Genomic DNA, 23936 nt, shown 5'->3' on the forward strand with positions numbered 1-23936 from the left:
TATAAGAATTTTAATACCTCTAGAGACTTTTACAGGAACCAAATAGTGCACATCAAAGTGTGCAGTTTAGAACACAGATTATTAACAATATTCTACACAACTTATTAAACATGTAGACCTAAAACCTTGGTATTGCATGTATAAATAATATTTCTTGTTGAGATTGAAATCAATAATCTCTTGCAATATTGCATGATTAAATGGAAGGACCTGTGTCTTTTTGCAAAACTAGTACATAAGTATGCTGAGACTTAGATAGTTTCACCTAAAATGAAAGTTAAAAATTTACTTATTTAAGTAACCTTTAGTGATTTAATTTATTTTTCCATTGACATTTTGTTAAAAATGCATTTTATAAGAAGGAACTAGGCAAAAATTGACATATTAATAATTAATCCATCTCGCAAAAGGTGAACTTATTGAAATAAGTTTTAAATACAAAGAAAAGATGAAAGAATGATAATAAAAACTTTAACATGACACTTTCACATTATTTAGAGTAATTTAAATTTTCATTAGCTTTCTTAAACTTATCTTCTAGAGAAATTGATCAAGTTCTTGACATAACATTTACTGTGGGTAAAAATACTTTGTTAAATTAAGGTGAGGAATTAAATCTAATTCTGATTTTAATGAAATTATTAAAATTTGGTTTAACTGAACTCTCTTCAAAATTATTACATACAAACTAAGCAGGGGGTGTTTTAGTCCAATGGGTAGCATGTTGGTTTACTTCCCTGGGTGCCTGGATTTCATTCAGAGTGATGCCTCTTGAGACCCTCTGCCCTTCATCCATGCTGTGGAATTTTTCTGGTACCACATCCTCCTGGGAAAACACCAAGTGGCACAAGAAAAGGAATTGGCCCCCATTATTACCCTGTTGATTAGTGAATGTCCCAAAATTCAGCTTATTACTAGGCGAGGTATATCAAAGCCAACCTAAAAGTTTATTAATGTAGTTGTATAACCTAAATGAAAATGATATCCCAGTCAGCATAAGCTTAATATGTACTATGGTTTCACCCAAATCCATGATACTTAAAAGTCAAATTTGAAAATCAAACTAACCAAATGATTAAACAAGACTAACCACAGTGATCAGCACAAAGATTGATTTATATAAATAAGAGTGCAGCTCACCTCATAAAGGCTTAAGGTATGTGGGATTAAAAAGTTGGACAGAATACCTTGCACCCGGTTGCAAAGGAGTTTGGCAAATTAGGGCACTATGCCAAAATTAAGGAACTGAGATGAGGCAGTTCATTTCCTTGGGCTGCCTGTGGTTTGCACATTGAGCAGCCTAAAACTAATAGAATTACGGTGAAGCTGGGAATTTTCCAATGTCGTCAGGAATATGGCCTGGCCCTTCAGAGTTAAACTGAATTATCTAATCCCTTGGCTACCACACCACCCAGAAGTAATAATTTCATACAAAATTTCCATCATAAGATTTTGTTAATTTTATGATGAAATTTGAAAAATGACTTTCCAATAAATAATAAGATATCAAAAATCTTACATCATTGGGATGATTACAAATTGGGCGTATTTTGTTACTTTATGGATTGTTTTGCCAAAAATATGATGCTTTCAACATGGGCTACTCCACTCTCAAAAAAAAGCTAATATGAAGATTTAATTCTACCTTAGGTGTCATGAAACTGATAAATTTCCTAGTCTTATTAATACAAAATATCTGCATGAACTCACTTGATTTGGCAGATACTACATATTCAAGAAGCAGTCTCAAAATCTTTTGCCACCACCAGAAATTAGTGCCATATATTACAAGTAAGTTTTCATTGTGCAATGATTTTTTAATTGGGTAAAATATTTCACAATAAAAGGTTAAACATACTTTTAACTAATATTACTAAATTATAAAACTAATTTGTAAATAATATATTATTTTATTGGCAAATAAAAGTTTAACGTTGAAATTGGAAAGACACTAAAAAACAGCCACTTCTTAACCTTGCCAAAACAATACCCGACACCACATGCTACAATAAATCCTTCCGTTCTGCATTCATTCTACCTCCCTTTATTCCACCCAACATCCCCAGTAAAGTCCTACAGTCACCTGTCTTGGCTAATGTTCTCCCCTGTAATACACTCAAAATCAAGCTTGATTGATTGAAATTATTTTAGAATGAAAGGAGAATGTGATGTATTTCCCACGTAACTCATTTGCTACATCCAATTTCAAGTCAGGGTCATCTTAAGGTACCCAAGGACTGACTTTGCATTGAAACTAGTTGTCGCAAATGTGAAGTTTTATGGAAAATACATAGCAATCTTTTATTCTCGGCTCTATTACAGTGTCAATGTTTACACCATTTCTACTTGCTATGACAAATTATAAATAATCATTGCACTCATATTACCTGGGAAGTGAGTGAAAATAACGAGTTAGATGTCTCAGTAGAGCCAGAGCAACCTTAAGTTAGTGGATTTTATCCATATTTTCTCATCTCAGCAGCAGGTGGAATCTTTCAGGTGATTTACCTGTAATAGGTCTAAGATGAAATGAAGAGGGAAACTTGACATGTTTCAGTCTAGGAGTGACCTCATCTGAAGCGTATCTGCACAGAAAGCAATTTCAAAATAGTATTTTTTTAGGACTGGCAAAATTAACGAATTAACGAACGAACGGAGAGAAACCCAGCGTCGACAGTAGTCCACTCTTAACGAAAGGCGCCAAGGGGTCCGCAGTTTAACGTCCCAAACGACGGATGGTGTGCTCACCCAAAGTGCTCTCCACAAAGCACCTTCGTAGGGATGAAGACACCACTGAAAAATACCTGCTACCTCTCGGATTCAAACTAGGACCCTCGGGGTAGGAAGCCAGTACTCTCCCGATCCCCAGTGATGACAATTATGGGACCATCCTTAATAGATCCACTGAACAATAACCAACGACAATTGAGCCAAGCTGAATATCGGATTTACCACGTACTTCAACCCTTTTTTCAAAGTATGTATGTACGGATGCCAGCAAGAGAAAGCATATTTCAAAATAACCTTACTTGGCCGACTACATACGTACCAACATGTAACCGTCAATTCTGGAAAGATGCCCTAAGATCTAAATAATCGAAGCCTGACAATTAGAAACTTGATCCACTGAGCACGCTCATGAAGAAGCTTAATCTACCACTGTATGTTTGCACGTGGGCTTGTATGAAATCACCACTCACCAATGTTATACATATACCCGTGATTTAGACCACTTAGTCTTCTCCGAAGTAGCTCAACGATATGCCCTCGCGGTTTCCACGAACTCCAGGATCGCTTTGAGTCCACCCGCATCGATCGCCTAGCTCATCCCAGATCTCAAAGCGAACTGGCGAGACCAAATGCCCGTCGCCAGGAAAGGAGGGGACTTTGGGGGAAGGCGGGGGAGACTCGGGGGGTTTATTGAGTGGGAGACTTCGCACATGAAAGAGTGAAATCGAATTGGGACGATTGGGAAAGGAGGCGGAGGGAATGGTTGGCCCATTTCAATTCCGAAAGTGCGCATTTCGCGTATCCTCGCCGGGCTTTGCACTGGAGCGAACTTGAGTCCTGCATTTAACGTACTGCTGTCCCCAAGACCACCAGCCAAAAATGCAATTGCGTGCCCTCCAGAAATGCGCGAGCGTCATTAAACTAACCATCGTGTGACCATTCAGTGAATCCAGACTTGGGTCTCGTTGTTAGTCCATGACTACAATACATGCCGTAATACACATGTAAGTAAATGAACTATGACCAATGATGATGCTAATGCCTTGATGCCCGGAAAATAATTTGCAAGTTCCAATTAAATTGGCGATAAATTGCTGTAAGAAAAATTTCATCGGGAACTTGGTAAAATAAGTGCGTTGGCAACTAATATTCCTCAGTAGGTAATATGAACCTGAATATTTCCTTAGTTTTCTTTGAGTTTATTGCATAAGGGCATGGCACCCGGTACATTACGGGGAGGGTGAGTTGAATGGATGGTCATAGGAGAGGGGAAGGGAGAGTTGAGGCACAGGTGAAACAGCATTGCCAATCCCGCCTCGGAAGTGCAATGAGTGAACTGCGTCCCATCCGACGGAGTTTACGGATTAGAAGCCTTCGAAACCTGGTTCTGGAGGAGGATTCATAAGATCAGATGGAAGGATAAAATTAGAAATGAAGAAGTACACAGAAGAATAGACAAAAAACGGGCCTTATGGAACACCATAGATGAAAGAAGAACCCGATGAATTGGCCACACCCTGAGGCACAATGAATTCGTGAAGAATATAATAGAAGGAAAAATGGAGGGAAATGTCCCTCGCGGAAGGCCAAGGAATAAATACAAGGGACAAATAAAGAAGAAAGTAATACAAACAATACCAGGAAGTAAGCCAATAAATAAAATAGTGAACATAAGTTGGACAATTTCGGACAATCATTAAAGCATTCGGGGAACAGCAACTGCCTCCCCAGTTGCTAATTTCAAAATATACAAATAACGTTAATTTCGTTAAGCATCAACAGCTTATGTTCTCGTATTCCTAATGTTCCTGAAGGCATAATATACCTTCCAGGGAATCCGAATGTTGCGGTGGCTAAGGTACACACTTCTCACCAAGAGAACCCGGGTTCGAATCCTGGAGACGGCAGATATTTTTCAGTGGCATTCCGATCCCTACTTGAGGTGAGCAGTTTGAGTGAGTACGCCGTCCATCGGATGGGACGTTGAACTGCGGATCCCTTGGCGCCTTTCGCTAAGAGTAGGCTAATGTCGACGCTGGGTTTCTCTCCACCCTTCCTCCTTTTCCATCCATCGCTAATGGCGCAAATGATCTTAGCTGTCGGTCGCATCCTCTAAAAACTACTACTACCTTCCAGTGGATAGGTAGTGATATCATTTCCAAGAAATTGCGGGAGATGCCGCAACAGTAACTTTTAATGGAGTCATCCGCTAATATATATTTCAATGCAACAATTTCAGAGTGTACAAATCATTCGCCTTGACTGGGATTCAAACCCGGATCCCTCGATGTCCAGACATCGAGGGATCCGGGATCCTCTGAAATTCTTTAATAGTAATATCATTTTCAGAGACATTTAAATGTGATCCTAACTATGACAAGTTCCTCAGTTGGGGGCAAGTAGGCTAGCAAAAATTTTCTTGCAAGGAGTGTGCCATCAGTGGTATGATAGTTCTAATGTGAGGAGAGATTTAGATGTGCAGAGAGCAATCACCTCCTGAATTTGCGAGCACCGGGCATCTGGGTTATGAGTTGGGTTTATAAGTATGCTATTAAATGTCATTTATTTTCAAACCAGCAAAAAACCCAGCTGAAATCCTGAGTTCAAAATTCTGGCCACTCTGAAAAGTGCCTCCTTACATACTCCACGATACCTAATTGATTTTAGAATCATGCAAAAATTCTTGATGATGGTATTGCAGGGTAGACTGAATGGAAGTTGATTTGAATGAAAACAGCAAATAATGATGAAGCTATCATGAAGGATCAATTGGGTTTTTTTTTCAAGAAATAGGGTAGTACCAAACCAATGGTTCAACTTTAAGCCTCAAAACTGTTTAATTGGCAGATTTACCATGTCATTATTACATGTACCAACGAGCATGTACTCACAGAAAATAAGTAATAGTAATAAAAAGTAATGCAGTAATAGTTTGGATTTTTAGTGAAATAATTTTTTTATTTAATACATACGTAATAACAAATTTTTTTACAGACAATGAATGTAACGGCCTCAACAAAGAAGCAACTTTCATTGCAAAAACGGTCTTGATTAACTGATTGTTGTTCACCTTTGATATATTAGCTGAACATACTTGATCTTATTGCACAACATCAATACAAAATTCATAAATGCCAGTAAATATAAAGTACAACTTTTGTGAATCAATTTTCAGTGTCGCATTGAGTAAAGCTGCAAGTAGGTACTCTTTAATTTCACCAGTAATTTCACATCCCATGCTGGCTGCCAAGTTTTCAGTATGCTTTTTCAATAAGATGATTTTAAATGGCACCATGCCTGATGCGACATAATGGGCAAATGTTTAATTTGATTTATGCAGTCTAAAAATAATATTCCATTTCATTAATCAGAGTGAAGGTGAATAATGCTTGAGACTGATAAGATAGATACTTGGAATATCTCATTAAGAAATACACCAAACAGTAGTTCTCCAAAAAACTATAAATAAAATAAATGAAAAATTATAAAGTTATACCCAATAACATTATTCATGGACATTTTATTATTGTAATGATCCGAGGTTATTAATCTTGAATAATAAAATCCTTCAAATAGGTATCATAATTTCAAACATTTCATTTTAGGATTTTAACTATTTTAAAAATTCACTAAAAAGTTATGCTGTAGTATATTCAGCATTTGTCAACACATAAATGAAACATGTATCAATATTCATGGTTCATGAAAGTAACAAAGATGTCTTGAGCAAGATTGTATTGCCACCACCACATGCAATATGAAACTAATGCATCATTGGTATATTGTGAAAAAATATTTTCCTTTGGTCATTTTCTCTTGTGTAAATTTTGAGTCATTAGTAGTTTGCATTTTAAAGAATCGATAACCTCATACTATATCATTCATTGCTAAATTTATTATTTTTGGCTATTTATGAGGCACAGAATCATTGAAGAGACAGGTCTAGGGTATAAGTTAATAAAATTAAGGAGAGTTGAAATAAATTAAGCACCTTCGAAAGTGGCTGCTTGTAGCTGATGTTTGTCTTGAAATATTAATCTAGTTCAAGGTAATATGTGACTCGTTGATAAATGAAACATCAAAACATATACACCTGAGGTAATAATGATATCAAATGGATAAACATTACTGCTCTTTCCATACAAGAGAAAAGGCTATCCAGAAGAATAAAAAAAATCGCATATACTACTATAAAATGTGATAGCACTTATTCTTTTCATAACTAGTATCACATGATCATGCACTCATGTTAGATTACTCCAAACATTTTTCCCAATGCTTCATCACTGTCCGTCATTGGCATCATCTCTTGAATATTAGGATGAGGTTTACCCACCGAATTACAATAGGATGGATAAGGTAACCTCGTGTTCCTGTAACAGTCATGTTGTAACAACAGCAACAACAAAACATTTAATAAACAGTGCGACTGATGAGTACACATCAGCCACATATCCACAAATCTTTTATTCAGCTTTGACACTTGTGGTCATCTTGTTGACAAACTTCACTCGGGTTATCTGCACTGCTGCTGACAAGAGTCTGACCACCCTTCACACATCACTTGCACGAAGCCAAACTTGGTATGGAAATGATTGCACACCATCACAAACTCTTGATTATGGGTTTAGGTTCCTGTCTCTTGACACCACACCAATGGCACATTCATATTTATTTCCTGCAGTACCACCATAGGAAATCACTTTTGTAACATTTGCAACACAGAATTCCTTGAGCCTATTCTGATGATTACAAATGGCTATAGATGACTTAAGAAAGACCACAAACAGCTGTGAATACAATGAGAGAGGCCATTAATGAAGATTTCTTGGCTATTTACAGTCACATGACTCTCTCATGACTCACAGAAATGTTTCAGTAGGCTCCTGTCGATACAGGACTTCAGGATACACTATCCTCGCTTCGCTTTGAGAACTAAAAGACTGATGGAAAGGAACAGCACAATCCAGATTATCGTAGAAATGAAGCCATTGTAGACATCTGGCTCTGTGATACCCCACCCTCTTGTGAGCATACTTCGAAGTGATGTGGTTGCCATAGTTAGAGGCAGACCCAAGCTGATGAATCTTAACACACACGGCATTCCTTCTACTGGCCAGATCACACCTGTAGAGAATTAAATGAAATTTGAAATTCTTTCACATAGTTAAATATTTTATAATTTATTGCAAAAATTTTGGCGTTCAAATGTGAAAAGTGCCCACAATGCATTATGGTTTGAGGCCACTTGTAACTCAATATTTTTGAGATTGCCTATCAATAATAGCCAATCTCAAATATTTGATTTGATAGAAATATGTTGTACTTGTCAGCATTTTTTAATTATGAAATAAAATTAGGACACTTGTGAATACCTGTAAGAGCTAGTTTTACCATTTACCCTTTGCAAAGAATTTTTAATTTGCTAGTTGGAAAAATTCTGCAATTAAATGCAGCACTCCATGCCAAACTTATAAATATACCATGTGAAATCAATGCCAAATGAATTTCAGTTGGTTCCAGTTTTCACAAGATATTCACAATAATAACACTATCCAAGATCTCATTTATTATAGGATTTTTACCCAAAAATAAAATATAAAATATATTTAAGTGAAAATCTCTTAGGCAGAGCATTTGATTGCATAAAAAGCAAGTTATCATGTACCAAATGTTACCAATAATATCTCATTGAACCTACTGTCAAACAAATGTAAGGAAGCAATTAGATTAAACTGGAATTTTAAATCCACTGCTGAGAGCCTTCAGTTTAAAGAACTAATGCTAATAGTAAAAATTTTACATAATCAAGGAAGTAGGGGCATCTTTTTTTAATAGTTTAAAAAGAAACAGTATACATGCCAATAACTCCAATATCAATACTTACCACTTAGAAGTAAGGTAGGATAGAAGCTACCGAGTGCCAACTGGATAGCATTTCTTTCTAATTCGCATATCGCAGATATAACAAACCCTAAAACATAAGAAATAATTGAAAAGTTAGAACTGTTATAATAGTATTTTATATTTATTTATCATTAAATAAGATTCATAAAAGATAAGTTAACTTACCAAAGCACATTCCACAAAGTCCTTGCAAGATAGTCAGTGTAATAACCCATCCCACATCACCCTTACACTGAACACCAAATACAAGGATCATGAAAATGAGAACAAGAGCAGTTTGTCCACACATAACAACAAACTGAGTCACAACATGTGAAAAGAGAATTTCAAATGGTGTTACACCTGTAAAGAAAAATGGAAACTTCATAATAACTAACATAATTAGAAAACTTGTCTATTTAAAACTCTTAGGAAACGATAGTTAACATTTTTTCAATATACAGTGTTATTGAGAAGGTATGTGCAACCATGAAACAAAATTCAATGATTCAATAATTGATATAAGCATCTTATTAGTGTGAATAAGGACAGTAATTAGCTATGTTGAAATATTTTCACGATTAAGAAGAATGGAGACAGTGCCCATTTCACTGCCAATTAAAAATAAAATAAATGTACTCTAAAAATTCATAGTATCATGGGATACACTACAATAGTGACTTTAATGGAGTAAAACACTTTTGTGCATTAAAATGCATCTTTCAATGTGTAAAAATCATTTACCCTCTTCTCCTGACAACGCCAACACACAAAAAAATGGAAAGGTTAGTTTTTACTTAATTTGAGCATAGAATTATTGAATTGCTACAACTAGGGTTAGATTTGTCCACTCATGAATGTAAATCACATTTTCATCACTGTAATTATAGGCCATGGCAACTAAATTAAATATTATCATTCAATAGGAGATTAGAACATAGTTCTTATGATTTATGGAAATCAAGCAAATATTAGGATGAATTTAGTTTCTGTGATGAACAATGTTGATAAGGAATGTGTCAGAATATGCATTCATATTTTAAAATAGGTTATATGCATGCCCAATATTATGAGAGAATGCAGATTTTGCCAACCAAATATGTATGACATTATGTTTTACTAATGCCTGAAGTATGTATCATTATTATTTCCTATCATCTATGCACTGCTGACAGCAGATTGTTTAAGTGATGGGAATTCATATTGAATGCATGCTTCCATGACTTAGAGTTAATGTAAATTGGGTGAAGATAAACAACTCACCAGCCACCCAACTCCTGTCAAGTAATCCTTCCATTCTCTCAATGATCAATGCTGATGAAGTCAGAGCAACAGCTAAGAAGAAAACAATCCTGAAATTGAACATATTTAAGTATTAGCATCAATCCAGAAATCCCATTAATAAACTATAAATGTGGGGGTAAAAAAAAACCCTCATAATGAAGGAATTCCACAAAGTTAAACCTGAAACTTATGTATAAATAGGGAATCGAAAAAATACTATTAGCCATGGTTACAACCTCATCCATCCAGCCACTTGATAAAATTGCAAAATAATTATGTTCTACATCAATGTCTTACTCTGCAAGCAGCCACAAGAGCATGCCGCAGGCATGTGACAAGATGAAAGGAATTGAAGTTATAAGTTATAAAACTACAGATTAATATTTCTAATATTCACCACGCAAGAAGTATTTTTTAAGTAAAAATTTGGAAACTGTCCAGTTAGTTGAAAAAAACATAACTTTCACTCTCAAATAAAAGTAAAATATGTTATCATTTTCTTCTAAAATGTTTAACTGTTCTCTAAAATACCAAATAACCAAAAGAAAACAGTATGTTTTTCTTAACACCTACCAATAGAAATTAGGAAAAAATCTCTAGTATATATTAGATGTTCTTTTAAAATATATCATAACGTTTTCTACATAGTTCATATATAATAAGACTGAAGTCAATTATTAATTACATTTAAATAAATGCATCTAAAAATCATTTCTAAGATATAGGTGTGACATTTTAAGGCATGCGCCTAAGTGCTTATACTCAACAAATAGTAATCATAGAATGTAGAACTACTGCCTGGGTCAATATATTGATTGAAATATTATAGGGAAATATGGATAGGAGGACAATAATGATAAATATATGACATAGTCTCAATTTCATCATCATGCATAGTCTTTTTTTCTAAATGAATGTGCTCAAAATGTTGTGGCGTTGGGGGAAGTGAAATTCATGTGGATGTAGATGCTATTATGATTCAACTTCTAATTGAAAAATGTTGTTTCTGCTGAAAAATGTATAATTATTTTATAGAAATTATGTTTTATAAATTGAAAAAATAATGTTAGCATATACTGAGATATTGGTAAATACAATAAACTATTTAAATTAAACAAAACTAACATGTATTTTTCCTAAACATTCATAAGTACAAATTTGACAACTTACGTGAGTATCACTCCAGGAGCCACAAAATCAGTGAAGCTAGGCTCATTGGAGCCATAGATTGGATCCTTGAACTAAAATAAAAAAGAAATGTTTGTGATTAGAAATATCAAGGGTTATTGTACATTTATTTCCAATCATGAGAAAAATAACTAAGACTAATAGTGTTTGACCTCTTTTCTCTAAATTTGCTTAAAATTATTCTCACCTGGATAGGTATGTCAGCTAGCTTTGGGTTTTGGTCACAGTCTTCAAGCAAATCTTGTGCAAAGTCACGATAAGATAATTGAAGGTCTCGATTCAGAGTTAAACCAATTTGTTGATCTAAAAGGAAAAGAACATGAAATAAATAAGTACATGTTTGGGTGGGCAAATTACCTTAATTGTAAGAGTACTTTTAAAAGGAATAAGTTGTGCTTTCTAATGGATAATAAATTGCAGAACATCAATGATCAAATTTTACATATTGGCACTAATGGACACTTCACTAATTAGAATGTGAAAGAAACAAAAAAATAAACTTTCCTCAACCTTTGCTGGCTTACTGATACATCTACTTGAAACTTCAATAATTGATATTATGGTTGTAAAGTGGGCAATCTTGGTGCATTACCCAAGAATGAATACTTACTGGACATATCTAGCCATACTCGAATTTCACTTTGGTCGAGGGTCTCTTCGTCAGCATCTCTGCCTAAAGCCATTCTAGCCACTAAAGCATCAGTGAAATTTTCTGTGAAGTAGAGAGCCCCCCAGGCTTCACCTAACCGAACTGCTTCTAAAGCGGTTTCTGGATCAGGATAACTAACCTGAAAATATTGAAAATTGAGAATTAATGTGTTTTTGCACAGATACACAACTACAATATGACAAAACTGTTACAGCATCTTTAAATGACTGATTAAGGTTTTTGGATGCTATTATGAATACAGACGTGACCACAAAGTTTTCAATTTTAAAGGAAATGGTTACTATTTCAGCAAAAATATTATAATGAAACAATAACCAGGGTTGCTATGACTTCATATTTCATGATCACATTGTCATTAAAATTGCAACCCTTGTATGCCTGCTATGCTTCTTATTCTGAGATGTCACATTTCCTTGGATCTATGTATGATGAAAAAATTACAACACCAATACAACAGCAATACTTAATCTTTTCAAAATTTGATAAATTTGCAAATGTATGAGCAGAGGACAATCATACTTACAGCAGGAAGCTTTAAAAAAATATTTTAGGATATATTGATGCAGAAAACTAATTCTATTTTAGGATTATTTTAATTAATTTGATTTATTGACAAGGATCTAACCCAAATTTGAAAGAGTGTTTTCATAACGTTAAATTCTTAACAAGCTATTTAAAATAGAATTAACGAGGGAAAACACATGGAGAATGCCAATCTTTGAGCAAATCATTTACTGGCATGATTTTGTGATGGATATGTCCCAACAAAATGTTCTACTATCAAAACTATAATTACAACTCATCAAGTTCAAAGAACATATAAATTATATCATTTTTACTTACTTTTACTAACGTAGTATTTTTCAGATGTTGAAGATACCGACAGCTGAGTAACGAGAATGAACATCCAGATGTTGCCTCACATACTTGATCAGTGCTGTTTAATTCATGATTTACGACTGCCAAACGAAGTCCAGTTGGGTCTCTTCCAATTGCCAGGCAGAAGAGAATCACTTGCATCACAGGAAGGGCAAAGATGAACAACATCACACTGAAATTTAGAAGAAGAATTTATAAAAATAAAATAATACAGAATTTAGTGAAAGTAACAATAGAAGTTGGTTTTTGGGTGTTCAATGACTAGTAATTTCTAATTGTAAACCAAAAAATCAACTTAGATTCCTCAATGCAGACATTTTCCAAATTCACTGAGGGATTATAAGCATTACTGCTGACAAATAGGAGCCATTGCACCACTTGACGTCCTCTATATGAGGAAGGGAAAATACCTACTTCATTACTTCTGACACCAGCAGGATGGTTGGAGAAACTCACAACCAAGAAACAACACATTGTGCAAGCCATCCTCTAGGCTGAGGGTTTTACTCATGGCTCTTTACACTTTGCTCAAAAGAACAAATGATGTGAGAAATAGCTTTGCTTATGCTTGCCCAAGTTATTGGATGAGAGTGATGCTTCTGGAAAGCCAAACCACAAAAGTTAAATGTGTGATGTTCAAATGGTTCTTGAAACCAGTGGACCCATTCTTGAGACAGCTCTTTTCTCTCTTGCAACTAGAGCATTCAGATAAGACGAAGCATCAGATTCCTTTCTCATGTAGTTTTACTGATAAATATATTTCTCACATATTTTGAACTATTTATAAACATAGATATACTAAATGCAACAGGTTTTCTGTAAATCACTGATCTTTTAATATAATGGCATATTTTGCAATATTTTGCCCATTTTTACATATGAAGTTACCACTTAAAAGTTTAAATATGCCTATATGAAAACACCTTAGTGCTTTGATTTATATTTCAATCTTGTGATCCAAATGAATATTTGCAACATTATCCACAGATTAATTATAAGCAATCTAAAACAAGTTCAAATAAGTAAATACCACCAAATGGAGATAGCCTTTTTTAAGATGGGCAATGCCGGTTTTCCCAAATGTCATGATTTTGTATCTAAATAGATAACTCATGTGGTGCAGGCTCTGGGAAACCTAATGAAAGACTAAGATTGGGAACCAAGTCATCCCTTAGCTCATTCGAATTCAAGGAGGTACACCCAGAGATAGGAGGAGTACAAAATTGGGAAGGATTTCTACCATTTACTCACCCAACGTTCCTCCACATCCGAAGAAAATTCTTTTGAAGAAGGGCTCGAATTTTACCACGAGATGTTATTTTAAAGCAGTCTGAACAGTCATCACAGCCATCACAATTTAAATCAGGATCTGGAGGTGGTGCAGATATAGAACTTGACTTTGGTTTTCCATTCATCTGTAAAATATAAGGATATATCACATTCTGGGCATCAGCAGTGGACTCAAGGATTTTAAATGATCACACTGAAAGTAAAATTTCTATGGTCAGAATGGCCTTTAAATTGCCAACTAACTCATAAACATCTGTTTCCATAATACATTTAACAGCAGGATATTGGTTATGGCAGCAATAATTAAGATTTATTTTTTAATTATGATAATATACACATACATGGGGATGCTATAGGGGAGATAGATAGGAATATATATGTTGTAATCTTATCAATGATTTTAAGCATGAAAAATTGTTGGTCAAGGATGAGACTAGGATCCCTCTCTGAAAAAATATGTCTACCATGAAACAAATAAAAATATTTGGGATATTTTTTTCACATTCCATCATGATCTCTTGAAATTCAAGAAGAAAGTCTTTCAGTAGAATGGGGCTGATATTAACAAGCCATCTACTCAATGTTCCCTGTCCCAGTCAAGTATCAGTAAGTACATTATTCTTTGTATTGCTCTTACAATTTTCTTTCAAAATTGTACAAAATTGTGTTGCCATTGATGAATAAGGTGCCTGAAATAACTGACATGTTTCAAGTGAACTAAATAGATTATCATTCAGAATCATTCCATTAAACCCAAAACTTCTGGAGTAATAATGTGTCACACTAGTAAGTGATTGACTTTTGAACTTGAATAGCATAGCATCAATACAACAGAGGACCACATAAATTAATCCATGTCAACAGCATTACATTTTTTATTGAAAGTAATCCTGTTTGGAGAAATTATTTAATTTTAATTAGGTACTACTAATTAGGTACTAATTTTACTCCTTTCAAATGTAAATAGCATTATATGCTACAAATGTGTAAAGCTATAATAGTTTACTATCAATACAGGAACTACGGTACTACTGATGAATGTGACAAGGTTGCCAAAACATATCAGCATTTATGTGAGTATCCTTTAAAGTGTTCTCCATGTTTAACCAAATTTGTATGGCAACACAAATATGAGTAAGATTAACTGATTCCATGGTAACACAAAAACCATCCAAAAAGATGTAAAATTACATTTTATTCTCACTCCTTCATCACAGTCAACAGCCGACCACTAGAATCAAATCTGATAGCATTCCAAGGAAAATATCACATATCTCTGCCAGCTTCTTCATATCAGCACAGAAAACATACCTCAGGCATGCCCACACCATTGGCTCCATCTTGATTCAGCACATCTTTTTTCTGTTGGAAGTTCAGCCCCACAACACCACTTTCTTCTGTCACGTACACCGGCTCATCTTTACGACCCCAATGTAGGGAGGCCTGGAAGTCATTAGAACACCAATTTGAGTAAGTCAGTGAATCATATGAATAGAGTATGTAAAGTATGTTGATAGACTGTGGTGGTGTAACATTTATTTGCTCATATCAATGGTGAATGATGTCAAGGGTAATTAAGCCTAGCGCAAACCAGTTTCGTCAAAGGCTTTCAAAGGAAAGAGAGTAATTTACTTCATAATATTAAATGAAAATCCAAAATTTATAAAATACACATACATATGTGTGCATATTACCAATATCCATTGACATATGTGGTTTATAGACTCATACACATGGTTTTTAAGAAGGCAAATAGAAAATCATTACTTACCAAAGAGATATTGTTAGAAACATTTAGCTCTGTTAGGTTTGCACTGCTGTTTGAACCCTGTTTCCTACTGAGCTTCAGGAAGACTTCTTCCAAGGATTGGCATTGGTACATGGAAAGTAGAACATGTGGGGATTCTTCTGCAAGCAAACCTCCACTTCGCATGAGGCCAATCTACAAGTATATTAAATTTATGACAAAATAAGTTCAGCGAAACACTAGGCAGCACATAAAATATATTTGTGACATGGCAAAATTCATCATCACTTACTCTCCATCTTTTAAAGTATTAATAAAATGAAAGAAGTCCAATCTCTCATATTTGGTCCTTATGGTGCTAAAGACATGTATGTATCGTACCATGTACTTCATAACCTTAGCTTTTATATTGATAATAAATAAGGTAATTAATAATAGTTAGAACCTAAAATCAAACATTAAGAATATGCAAAGCATGTACTTGGATGAATTTGCTTGACTTCCTTCGTGCTCATACTTCTTCCAATCGTTAAAATTATTATTATTGCATTTGTGATATTTAGTCAATAGATTGACATTAATTAATTGACGAGTAACATTGTTGCATACATTTTGTGTCGTAAATTGAAGTAATCCCATGTATAAATTTGACTGGTCAATTTATATTACAGTTTTCTCCCGCAATAGTATTATTTATAAATAAAAATAGTCCCCAACTCCATAAATTATTACTCGTAATATAACATCTTTCCTACCACTTAACACTGCGACACGGTTTTTATCGAGTGTGGTTTACACCTTGCCTCAACTGCCACGACGGGTCAATATGCTTAAGCTCTCCTACTGACCGTCATCCACAAGTGCTTAGCAACCACATGATTTTTGGCTCAAGGCTATGTACGCCTCTCAACTTAGCATTTAATGGCATACATTGTCGAGTTTCTTTGCGCTCGGTCTGTAGAGCTGAAGTAAAGGAGTAAAAAGCTTTGGGTTCATTTTGTGCCTATCACGTGCAACGACGGCGTTGAGAGATTTGAACGCGCAGCAAGAAAAGCATGCGTTCGCAATAATAACCAAATATGTCGAAATTCGAAAGGATATTTTATAATGTTTTCCCATTCACTCCGCTTCGTTTCACTGCTGGGAGAAAGCGCTTTTAATTGAGTCACTCCTGTTATAGCAGAAAATCGTACAAAAAAGTCTATGCTAAAACCAGTGTTGAACTATTTGACTACTGGACTGAAAAAACAAGAGAAATACCTGGATAGCTCACTTCGTAGACGTAGATGCTTCCCTTATTTGAGGATTGCGCAGATAACACGATTCGATTAGTTCACACTTCGGGGAGGAAGCCAACGGTATTTCTCATTTTGGGAAGAATGGCATCACGCCGAATAAAAATGTGATACAATGGCACACACGGAAAACTATTAAGCAAGGACCTGGACAAGTTAACTATCCACTTATGTTCATAAAACGCCATAATATTAGACGTGCTGCGTAACACGAAAGAAGGAACGGCAGTAATAATAACAATAAAACTTCAAAACATAAGACAAAAACATCTAAGTCGATAATACCATAACGATATTCCTCAATACTAATTAGCTCCGCACGGACATTAAGTAGGTACGGAGGTATTAACATGCAGGAGAATATCCTCATATCATAGCCTAGCAAAAGGTTAAGAGGAGCAAGGCCTCAAGTTTAATCTAGAAAATATTCGAATACGGCAGTTACTATTTTATATCGCAACCTTGTACGGATATGGACGCGTTCATGGCTTCTCTATGATTATTCAAATGCTCACTTTTCAGTTTTTGTTGGTGTTTCATCCTTAGTTTCTTCAGTATACGGGATATTTTTCAGCACTAAATGTATCCCTCCATTCTTTGAAGCGTGTAATGTTTACTAAGAGAGGAAAATGCTCATAGGAAGATGTTGCGGCTTAGCCTCATGGGCAACGCAATTGCTACTTACCAAGATGTACAAGGTTCGACTTTCACCTGGTAAATTGAGTCTCATCAATTAGACCCTTGGAAACCAGAGTGACAAGATGATCTGCTTCTAAGTTATTAGGATTTCGATGTCTAAAAGGTATCTTTAATAATTAATTTCCTATATACATAATGCTAGAAAAATTCAGCTGATATTTTCCTTTATTCGGCGTTAATTACACCAGCGTTAATAAAAAGAGTCATAAATTCCAAAGAAACTGCGGGAGATGCCGCAACAGTAACTTTTAACGGAGTCATCCGCTAATGTGCATTTTAATGCAACAATTTCAGAGCGTAAAAATCATTCGCCTTGACTGGGACTCGAACCCAGATCCCTCAATATCCGGTCGAGTGCTTTAGCCACTTAAGCTACCGAGGCGTCCTCTTAGTTTAGTCCTCTTAGTCTCAAAATTTCAGAGTTTAAGAGGACGCCTCGGTAGCTTAAGTGGCTAAAGCACTCGACCGGATATTGAGGGATCTGGGTTCGAGTCCCAGTCAAGGCGAATGATTTTTACGCTCTGAAATTGTTGCATTAAAAACAGTCATTATTATTTCTATTCCATCTAAAAAGAGAATTTATGGAGGAATTTCCACAAATAATATTGTAAAATATAAAAAAATTCGCTGGAAATGCATATGCAGAGCCATTAGAGAATGTACATATACAACCAATCCCACTGCATCTTCATTTGATCCAATTTGGGATATTGTGTCACGAGCAGAAAGAATTACGTGATAATACATCACAGATAAAACATATATGAATAATATATTTTAATAAATCCATTTTATCTGTGGCGGAACTTTTTCATGTATCGCAATATCGCTTATATATCGCTTATATCGCTTGTATTCGCAATTCCCTGTCTATTTACGCTGGGAGGCAAAATTATCAACAGCAGTTTTGAAACTGCGAAGCTCATTTTTTCTTAACCTTTCAAAAATTAGCGCTGAAGGTTTATTTTGCTGATAGATCTCTTTTCATGCGAAACTTTTTCAAAAATAAATTGCAACATTCATACCACTTCAAAATTGAACGATTCATTTAAGCATTATTGTGAGAACACCCACGGAAAATATGTTTATTGTAAATATCAAATGATTAGACAACTGAAGTGGGATGGATAAAATAGTCTTCCGATCAACGCCATAAATATAGGGGAACGGATTAACGCGGAAGATTCAACGAAACAAACTAAATAGAAAAAAATCCTTGTTGTCAAGAGGGAAGAAATTTCTCTATACTTGCGGGAAAATGCAGAGGATAGTGCAGTGAAAAATCCGAGGATTCATGGGACTGTGACACATTTTTTTTGGCGGACTGCCCGTCTGGAAGGCTGAGGTACTCAGCCACCCATTTCCCGCACATCGCGGCGGTTGGGAAGCTTCTAGCACACCGCAGGTAAAGAGTGAAAGTGATAATATTCATTTCCCTTTTTCAATCATTGAGCGCACTGCCCTGGGGGACTCTTGCCTTGGATTCAAGCACATATGCTTCTCTGAAGCAGAGCCAAGAAGAACGCAACAAGGGTGTGCTCGAATATGGCCGCTCGAATATTCGACGCTTAGGTGAAGGCTAGTTGACTCAACTCGAGTACATATCCTTTCACTCAAATTTACGACAGAGTGGCCGGTGCTTTCGCTATGATAATTGCTACTAAATTATACGGCACGGTTTCGGAAATAGTTTTAAAAGGGAATAATTTAGGAGGATGATGCTTCTTCCGGTGAAAATGAGACGCGGAATCGTATTCCGACCCACTGGATATTTATGAAAGGTCTTGACCGTAACTAATTGCGGGTCATGGTAGTCTCGGATTCGTCCCGCGTCCACCGTGGAAGATACATCGTGCGCTTTCCATTCGAGGAAACATTTTTCCCTCCCGCGGATATTCGAAGCACTCCGTTGCGGTCCATCTCTCCTCGGAGTCGCGCGAATGACACTCCGCCCTCGCGAGGTGCCGGAGAGTAAGGACCCCATACCCACACCGATCGGCATCCGAGAGCCACCGCGTATAACACGGGAGTGCGAAATGAGGGGGGAGGAGGCCACACTTGAGAGGGAAAAGAGGAAAGAGTGGAGAGAGCGAGGGAGGGAGGAGAGGAGGTTGAGGAAGTTCGCTTATCGTGGAGAAAGTGGAAAACTGGGCACGGCTCGTGAGGGTGGGGGTAAGGTGGGCTTGCTGGCTGGTTGAGCAAGAACTCGGCGGTACTCCTCCCCCTCCTTCCCACCTCGGTGAGGCAGGAATCTGTCTCCCACCAATCCTGCATCCTTCCACGCCCCTCCTCCCGAACTACCCGAGTTGGAAGAAGGAAGGAAGATGGGGAGGGAGGTCGTCTCACAATCGGTCGGGGGCCGCGGGCGCCGGAAAAGCCAACCATTGGGAAATAGCGAATGGACATGGAGCGCCTCGGAGACCGCGAAGCAACCGCTCCGAAGGGTCTCTTCGGATATTCCGGGGAAAAAATGGAGGCAATAAGATTTTCGATGTCGATGACTTTGGCTGTATTTTTTGACATTTCACGATGCTAGGGAGCTCCCCGAAGGCTTAAGCTAAGACGTCACGAAGTAAGGCTCGTGGATGGAACCGCGCTTTTCTTTATCAGGTTAGATTTAAATCAGATCATTATATCAGAAGGAAAAGGTCAGATTCTCAGAAATTGTGAGAAATTAACCACCGATCAGTTTAGGAGCATTGCACAAGCTTCACTGGGAATAAGCGGATGATTATTTATTGATCGAATAATATATACATATACAATATATACACGTATATTCGTGTGTATATATATATATATATATATATATATATACCATACCATACCATATATATGCCATTATGGGTCGCGGTAGTCCAGTGCGTTGGACTGCTGACCGGAGGGTCCCGGGTTCGATTCCCGGGCCAAGCACTCTGGGCACCTGCAGCTCCACCCAAGCTTAAGTGATTTTTCGGGTACCGGATCTTCCTGGGACACCATAACCGGCACAGGGAAAGGAACTGGCCCCTCTACCCTGATGTGTGAGTTTTCACACGCCGTATAGGGCTTAGTACTGGGTGATCTCTGCCATCACCTACTAAACCGACCTTCGGGTTGATTACTGTGTTTATGGTTTTTTATATATGCCATTAGAAGGATTTTACTCCGCTGTTTCTCAGACAAAGAGCCGTGTCGCCCTAAGTGCCGCAGTGACCAGTTCTACGTTTTTCTATGGGTGGTGTGGAAGAATGTGATTTCAACCTTTTTTCCTCAGGAATCTCTTCAAACCCACCAAACAAAGCAGTATGTAGTGTTATGAAATAGCAGAAACTCCTTTGTTTCCTCGAAGCATTCCAGGGAAGTGTGTCAAGAGTACCTAAATTCGTTAAATAGCTTCTGGGTACGAAAGAAATTTTCCTCATGACTGCACAATTACTTCTTTGACACTATTCCCTCGAGGCTGCATTCCATAATTCGGGGACGATCCACTGTAACATTCATCTCAAATCTAAGTTTCAATTCATTCGTCATTTACGAGTCCCACTACGCTCGAAGAACCCACCCACTGCACCATTCCCAGAGACTTCAACGCTCGAAATTCAATCATGATGTGCATTATACGACCTCTGCACCATTCTCAGAGACTTCAACGCTCGAAATTCAATCTTGATGCATTATTCGCATCTCCCATTCACTATAAAGGAATTTAACACCATAACCACATACTTGGTAAGAAGTAAGAAACACGATAAAGTGAGCGATTGGATGTAATAGCAGAGTAATTTATAATGGAAATTCAAGTTTTACTAATTGAATTCGGGATAATATTTCCAACAGCTTAGTTTTAAACGAGGAAGAAAATATTTCTGAATTACGAGGTTCGGCGGAATTGTCTGTTTATCACCAGGGTCAACACACCCAACACAACTACTACTTTCCTAATAAGGGAAGTATTTGCTTAATTGGAAGTGTCTAAGGAATTAAATAATATAATAAGTAAAGCAACGAAGTTTTTTCAATAAGACAAAATTTATAAGTTCACCCAATTTACACTAGCGCAGCCTTTCATTGATCACAAACGGATACACTCAATGGGCTCAAAATGATGTATGGGATAAGTCAAAAAATCAACCTTCTTAATTTTTTACTAAGCGAGGTCAGTAGGTTGCTCGTAAGAGTTGATTTGGCACACTAAATAGGGCAGCAAATAATAATCATTAAAAATACAGGAACATTTTTTATTGCATTAATTTTTTTGGAGAAGTATAGAGGAGTATTGAATGCAAATATGCAGGCATTACATATACACCGTATTCATTCAACATACATCTTACATAAGGAAAAAAAAATGATTGTGGAGGACTGTGGATAGTATATTCCGTGATTTCCGAATGAAAGGCGAAAATAATTGAAGTGCAACAGCTGGAAGATTGTTATCGGGTCTTATGTTATATCTGTCTACACGGATGAATAGGGCACACAGAATGCAAAAATTGCGTCTCTCCACCGTCCTCGTTGGAGTGCTTCACGTCGTCGCCTCCGCAAACACTAACGCAAGTGGAGGCGATTTTAGGGTCAAGGGGATGTAAAGGGATGGGACGGCTAGGTTCTCGACCTTGGATGGAGTGAGCAGTGGACTAAGTTGGTGCTTCTGATTATAAATAAAGAGTGTGGACTGTAATGGCGACTAAGAGGAAAAATGCACACTGGATCATTAGAGGACAAGGCAACAAAGCGCACCTTGGATTAAAAATCACTTCCACTCGGTTTGAATCTTGTCAATGTTGAATTAGAAAAAACTTAGTAATAACCAGTCATAAAATTCAATAAGGATGAAATTGAAAAAAATACGCACATAAAATTTAAAAATAGATAGGAACGCTCTTTTAATGTATGAAAAACCTCCATTTCTTATAGTGAATCAGTGTTTTGGTTTATATAATTTGTTATTAACCATTTGAAATCATGCGTAATTCTTCTATCTGGAAGAAGTCTTACATATTGGCCAGTTGATTAGTGCTTTGGGTATAATTAATTTCTAAAATACCTTGTAATTTGTTGAACTAAGCGAGGATACCAATTTAATGCAACCTTGTGATAATATTGCTAAGGAATAGACCTAGTGTCGGAATATTTTCTCATGAGACGTTTATTATGTGAGTGCTGGCGTTACTAAATCACATACTGTCACGTAGGAAAGGATCGTGGGGTTTCAAATTCTTAAGTAGGCCACGAAGGAAAGTTTCTCAATCGCAATTCGGTGAAATACCGGCAACCAACATTTAATGTAGTCAACACTTGTATGGTTTAGGATTGATTATCTCTATCGCCAAAATAGGTGAACTCTTGCATTTACCAAATTTGTTTTTCTATAAATAAAACAGTTTCTGGCGTCACTTGGTGGAAAATCTTCATATTGAAATTGAAAGTAAACAACTTGGCTTTTCCACATAGAAATTGTGTTATGGAAAAGACAAGTTGTCTATTTTAAATTTCAATTTGTTTTTCTATAATTTCATTTTAAAAGATTAAATCAAAATATTATATTCGTTTTCTATACCTCAAAATCGTAATGCTGGTGGAGGGTTCCTTGGAAATTGAAAACATACTTTGGTAATAGAGATCTAGGATAGAGAGGATATAATTAATAATAGCTGTTTATTGAATATATATAATGAATAATAACAGTTGGTTGTGCCACTGAGGTAGCAAAAATCTGAAGGAAATGATATATGGAATGAAGAGGGAGCAGGTCTAGAACGGGAAAAGCTAATAGCCATCATTTTCCAATTCAGAATTAATAAGGGGCTAGTAAACAGAAAATACGTGTAAGGGAACAAAATTCTTCATTTTAAAACATTGAATAATATTTTTAAACGTAGAGAAATATATCAGAATATCATTTCTGATGATCCATTCACAGTTAATACATGTTTCAAGTTTCCTACTAACGACAATTATTGAATGATCGGATGAAGTTATGCTACCGTATGTTAAGTTATTGACGTTGTATTTCCGGTACCATGAAGTTAGAATTGAAAATTGAAACTGGTTCCACAAATATTTGACGTGTAAATCAAAACCAAAAGTCTCATTTGGAATTCATTTCTTCAAGAACCATTTAACCGTCGGAAAAGCTTCGAGTTCAATATCCCTTTGCTCGGATGAGACACTGACTTCATCTGCATTCCTTCACAGAGTTACCAAAGTTATCTTTCAGCTGATCCCGGAGTTCATATCCCCCAGTGCATCTATTGCCAAGACAATATAGTTTAAAAGGGAAAAT

At 36.3% G+C, this 23936-nt stretch overlaps 1 protein-coding gene across 1 annotated transcript in view; it reads right to left on the bottom strand.

Moving 5' to 3' along the window:
- Positions 1-5663: 5663 nt before the first annotated feature.
- Positions 5664-23936, bottom strand: part of snu (ABC-type transporter snustorr) — a 102334-nt gene continuing 84061 nt past the window's right edge. Inside the window, exons 7-17 of the mRNA XM_071585355.1 lie at positions 15699-15869; positions 15239-15370; positions 13889-14052; positions 12602-12809; positions 11699-11876; positions 11276-11391; positions 11071-11141; positions 9880-9968; positions 8803-8979; positions 8618-8704; positions 5664-7857 (exon numbers count right to left, since the gene is read on the bottom strand). Of these exons, the coding sequence (XP_071441456.1) occupies positions 7643-7857; positions 8618-8704; positions 8803-8979; positions 9880-9968; positions 11071-11141; positions 11276-11391; positions 11699-11876; positions 12602-12809; positions 13889-14052; positions 15239-15370; positions 15699-15869 (1608 nt within the window). The 3' untranslated portion in view covers positions 5664-7642. The remainder of the gene's footprint in view (positions 7858-8617; positions 8705-8802; positions 8980-9879; positions 9969-11070; positions 11142-11275; positions 11392-11698; positions 11877-12601; positions 12810-13888; positions 14053-15238; positions 15371-15698; positions 15870-23936) is intronic.

Source organism: Hetaerina americana, unplaced genomic scaffold, assembly GCF_022747635.1.
Source record: "Hetaerina americana unplaced genomic scaffold, ioHetAmer1.1.p SCAF_2, whole genome shotgun sequence".
Classification (NCBI taxonomy): Eukaryota; Metazoa; Arthropoda; class Insecta; order Odonata; family Calopterygidae; genus Hetaerina; species Hetaerina americana.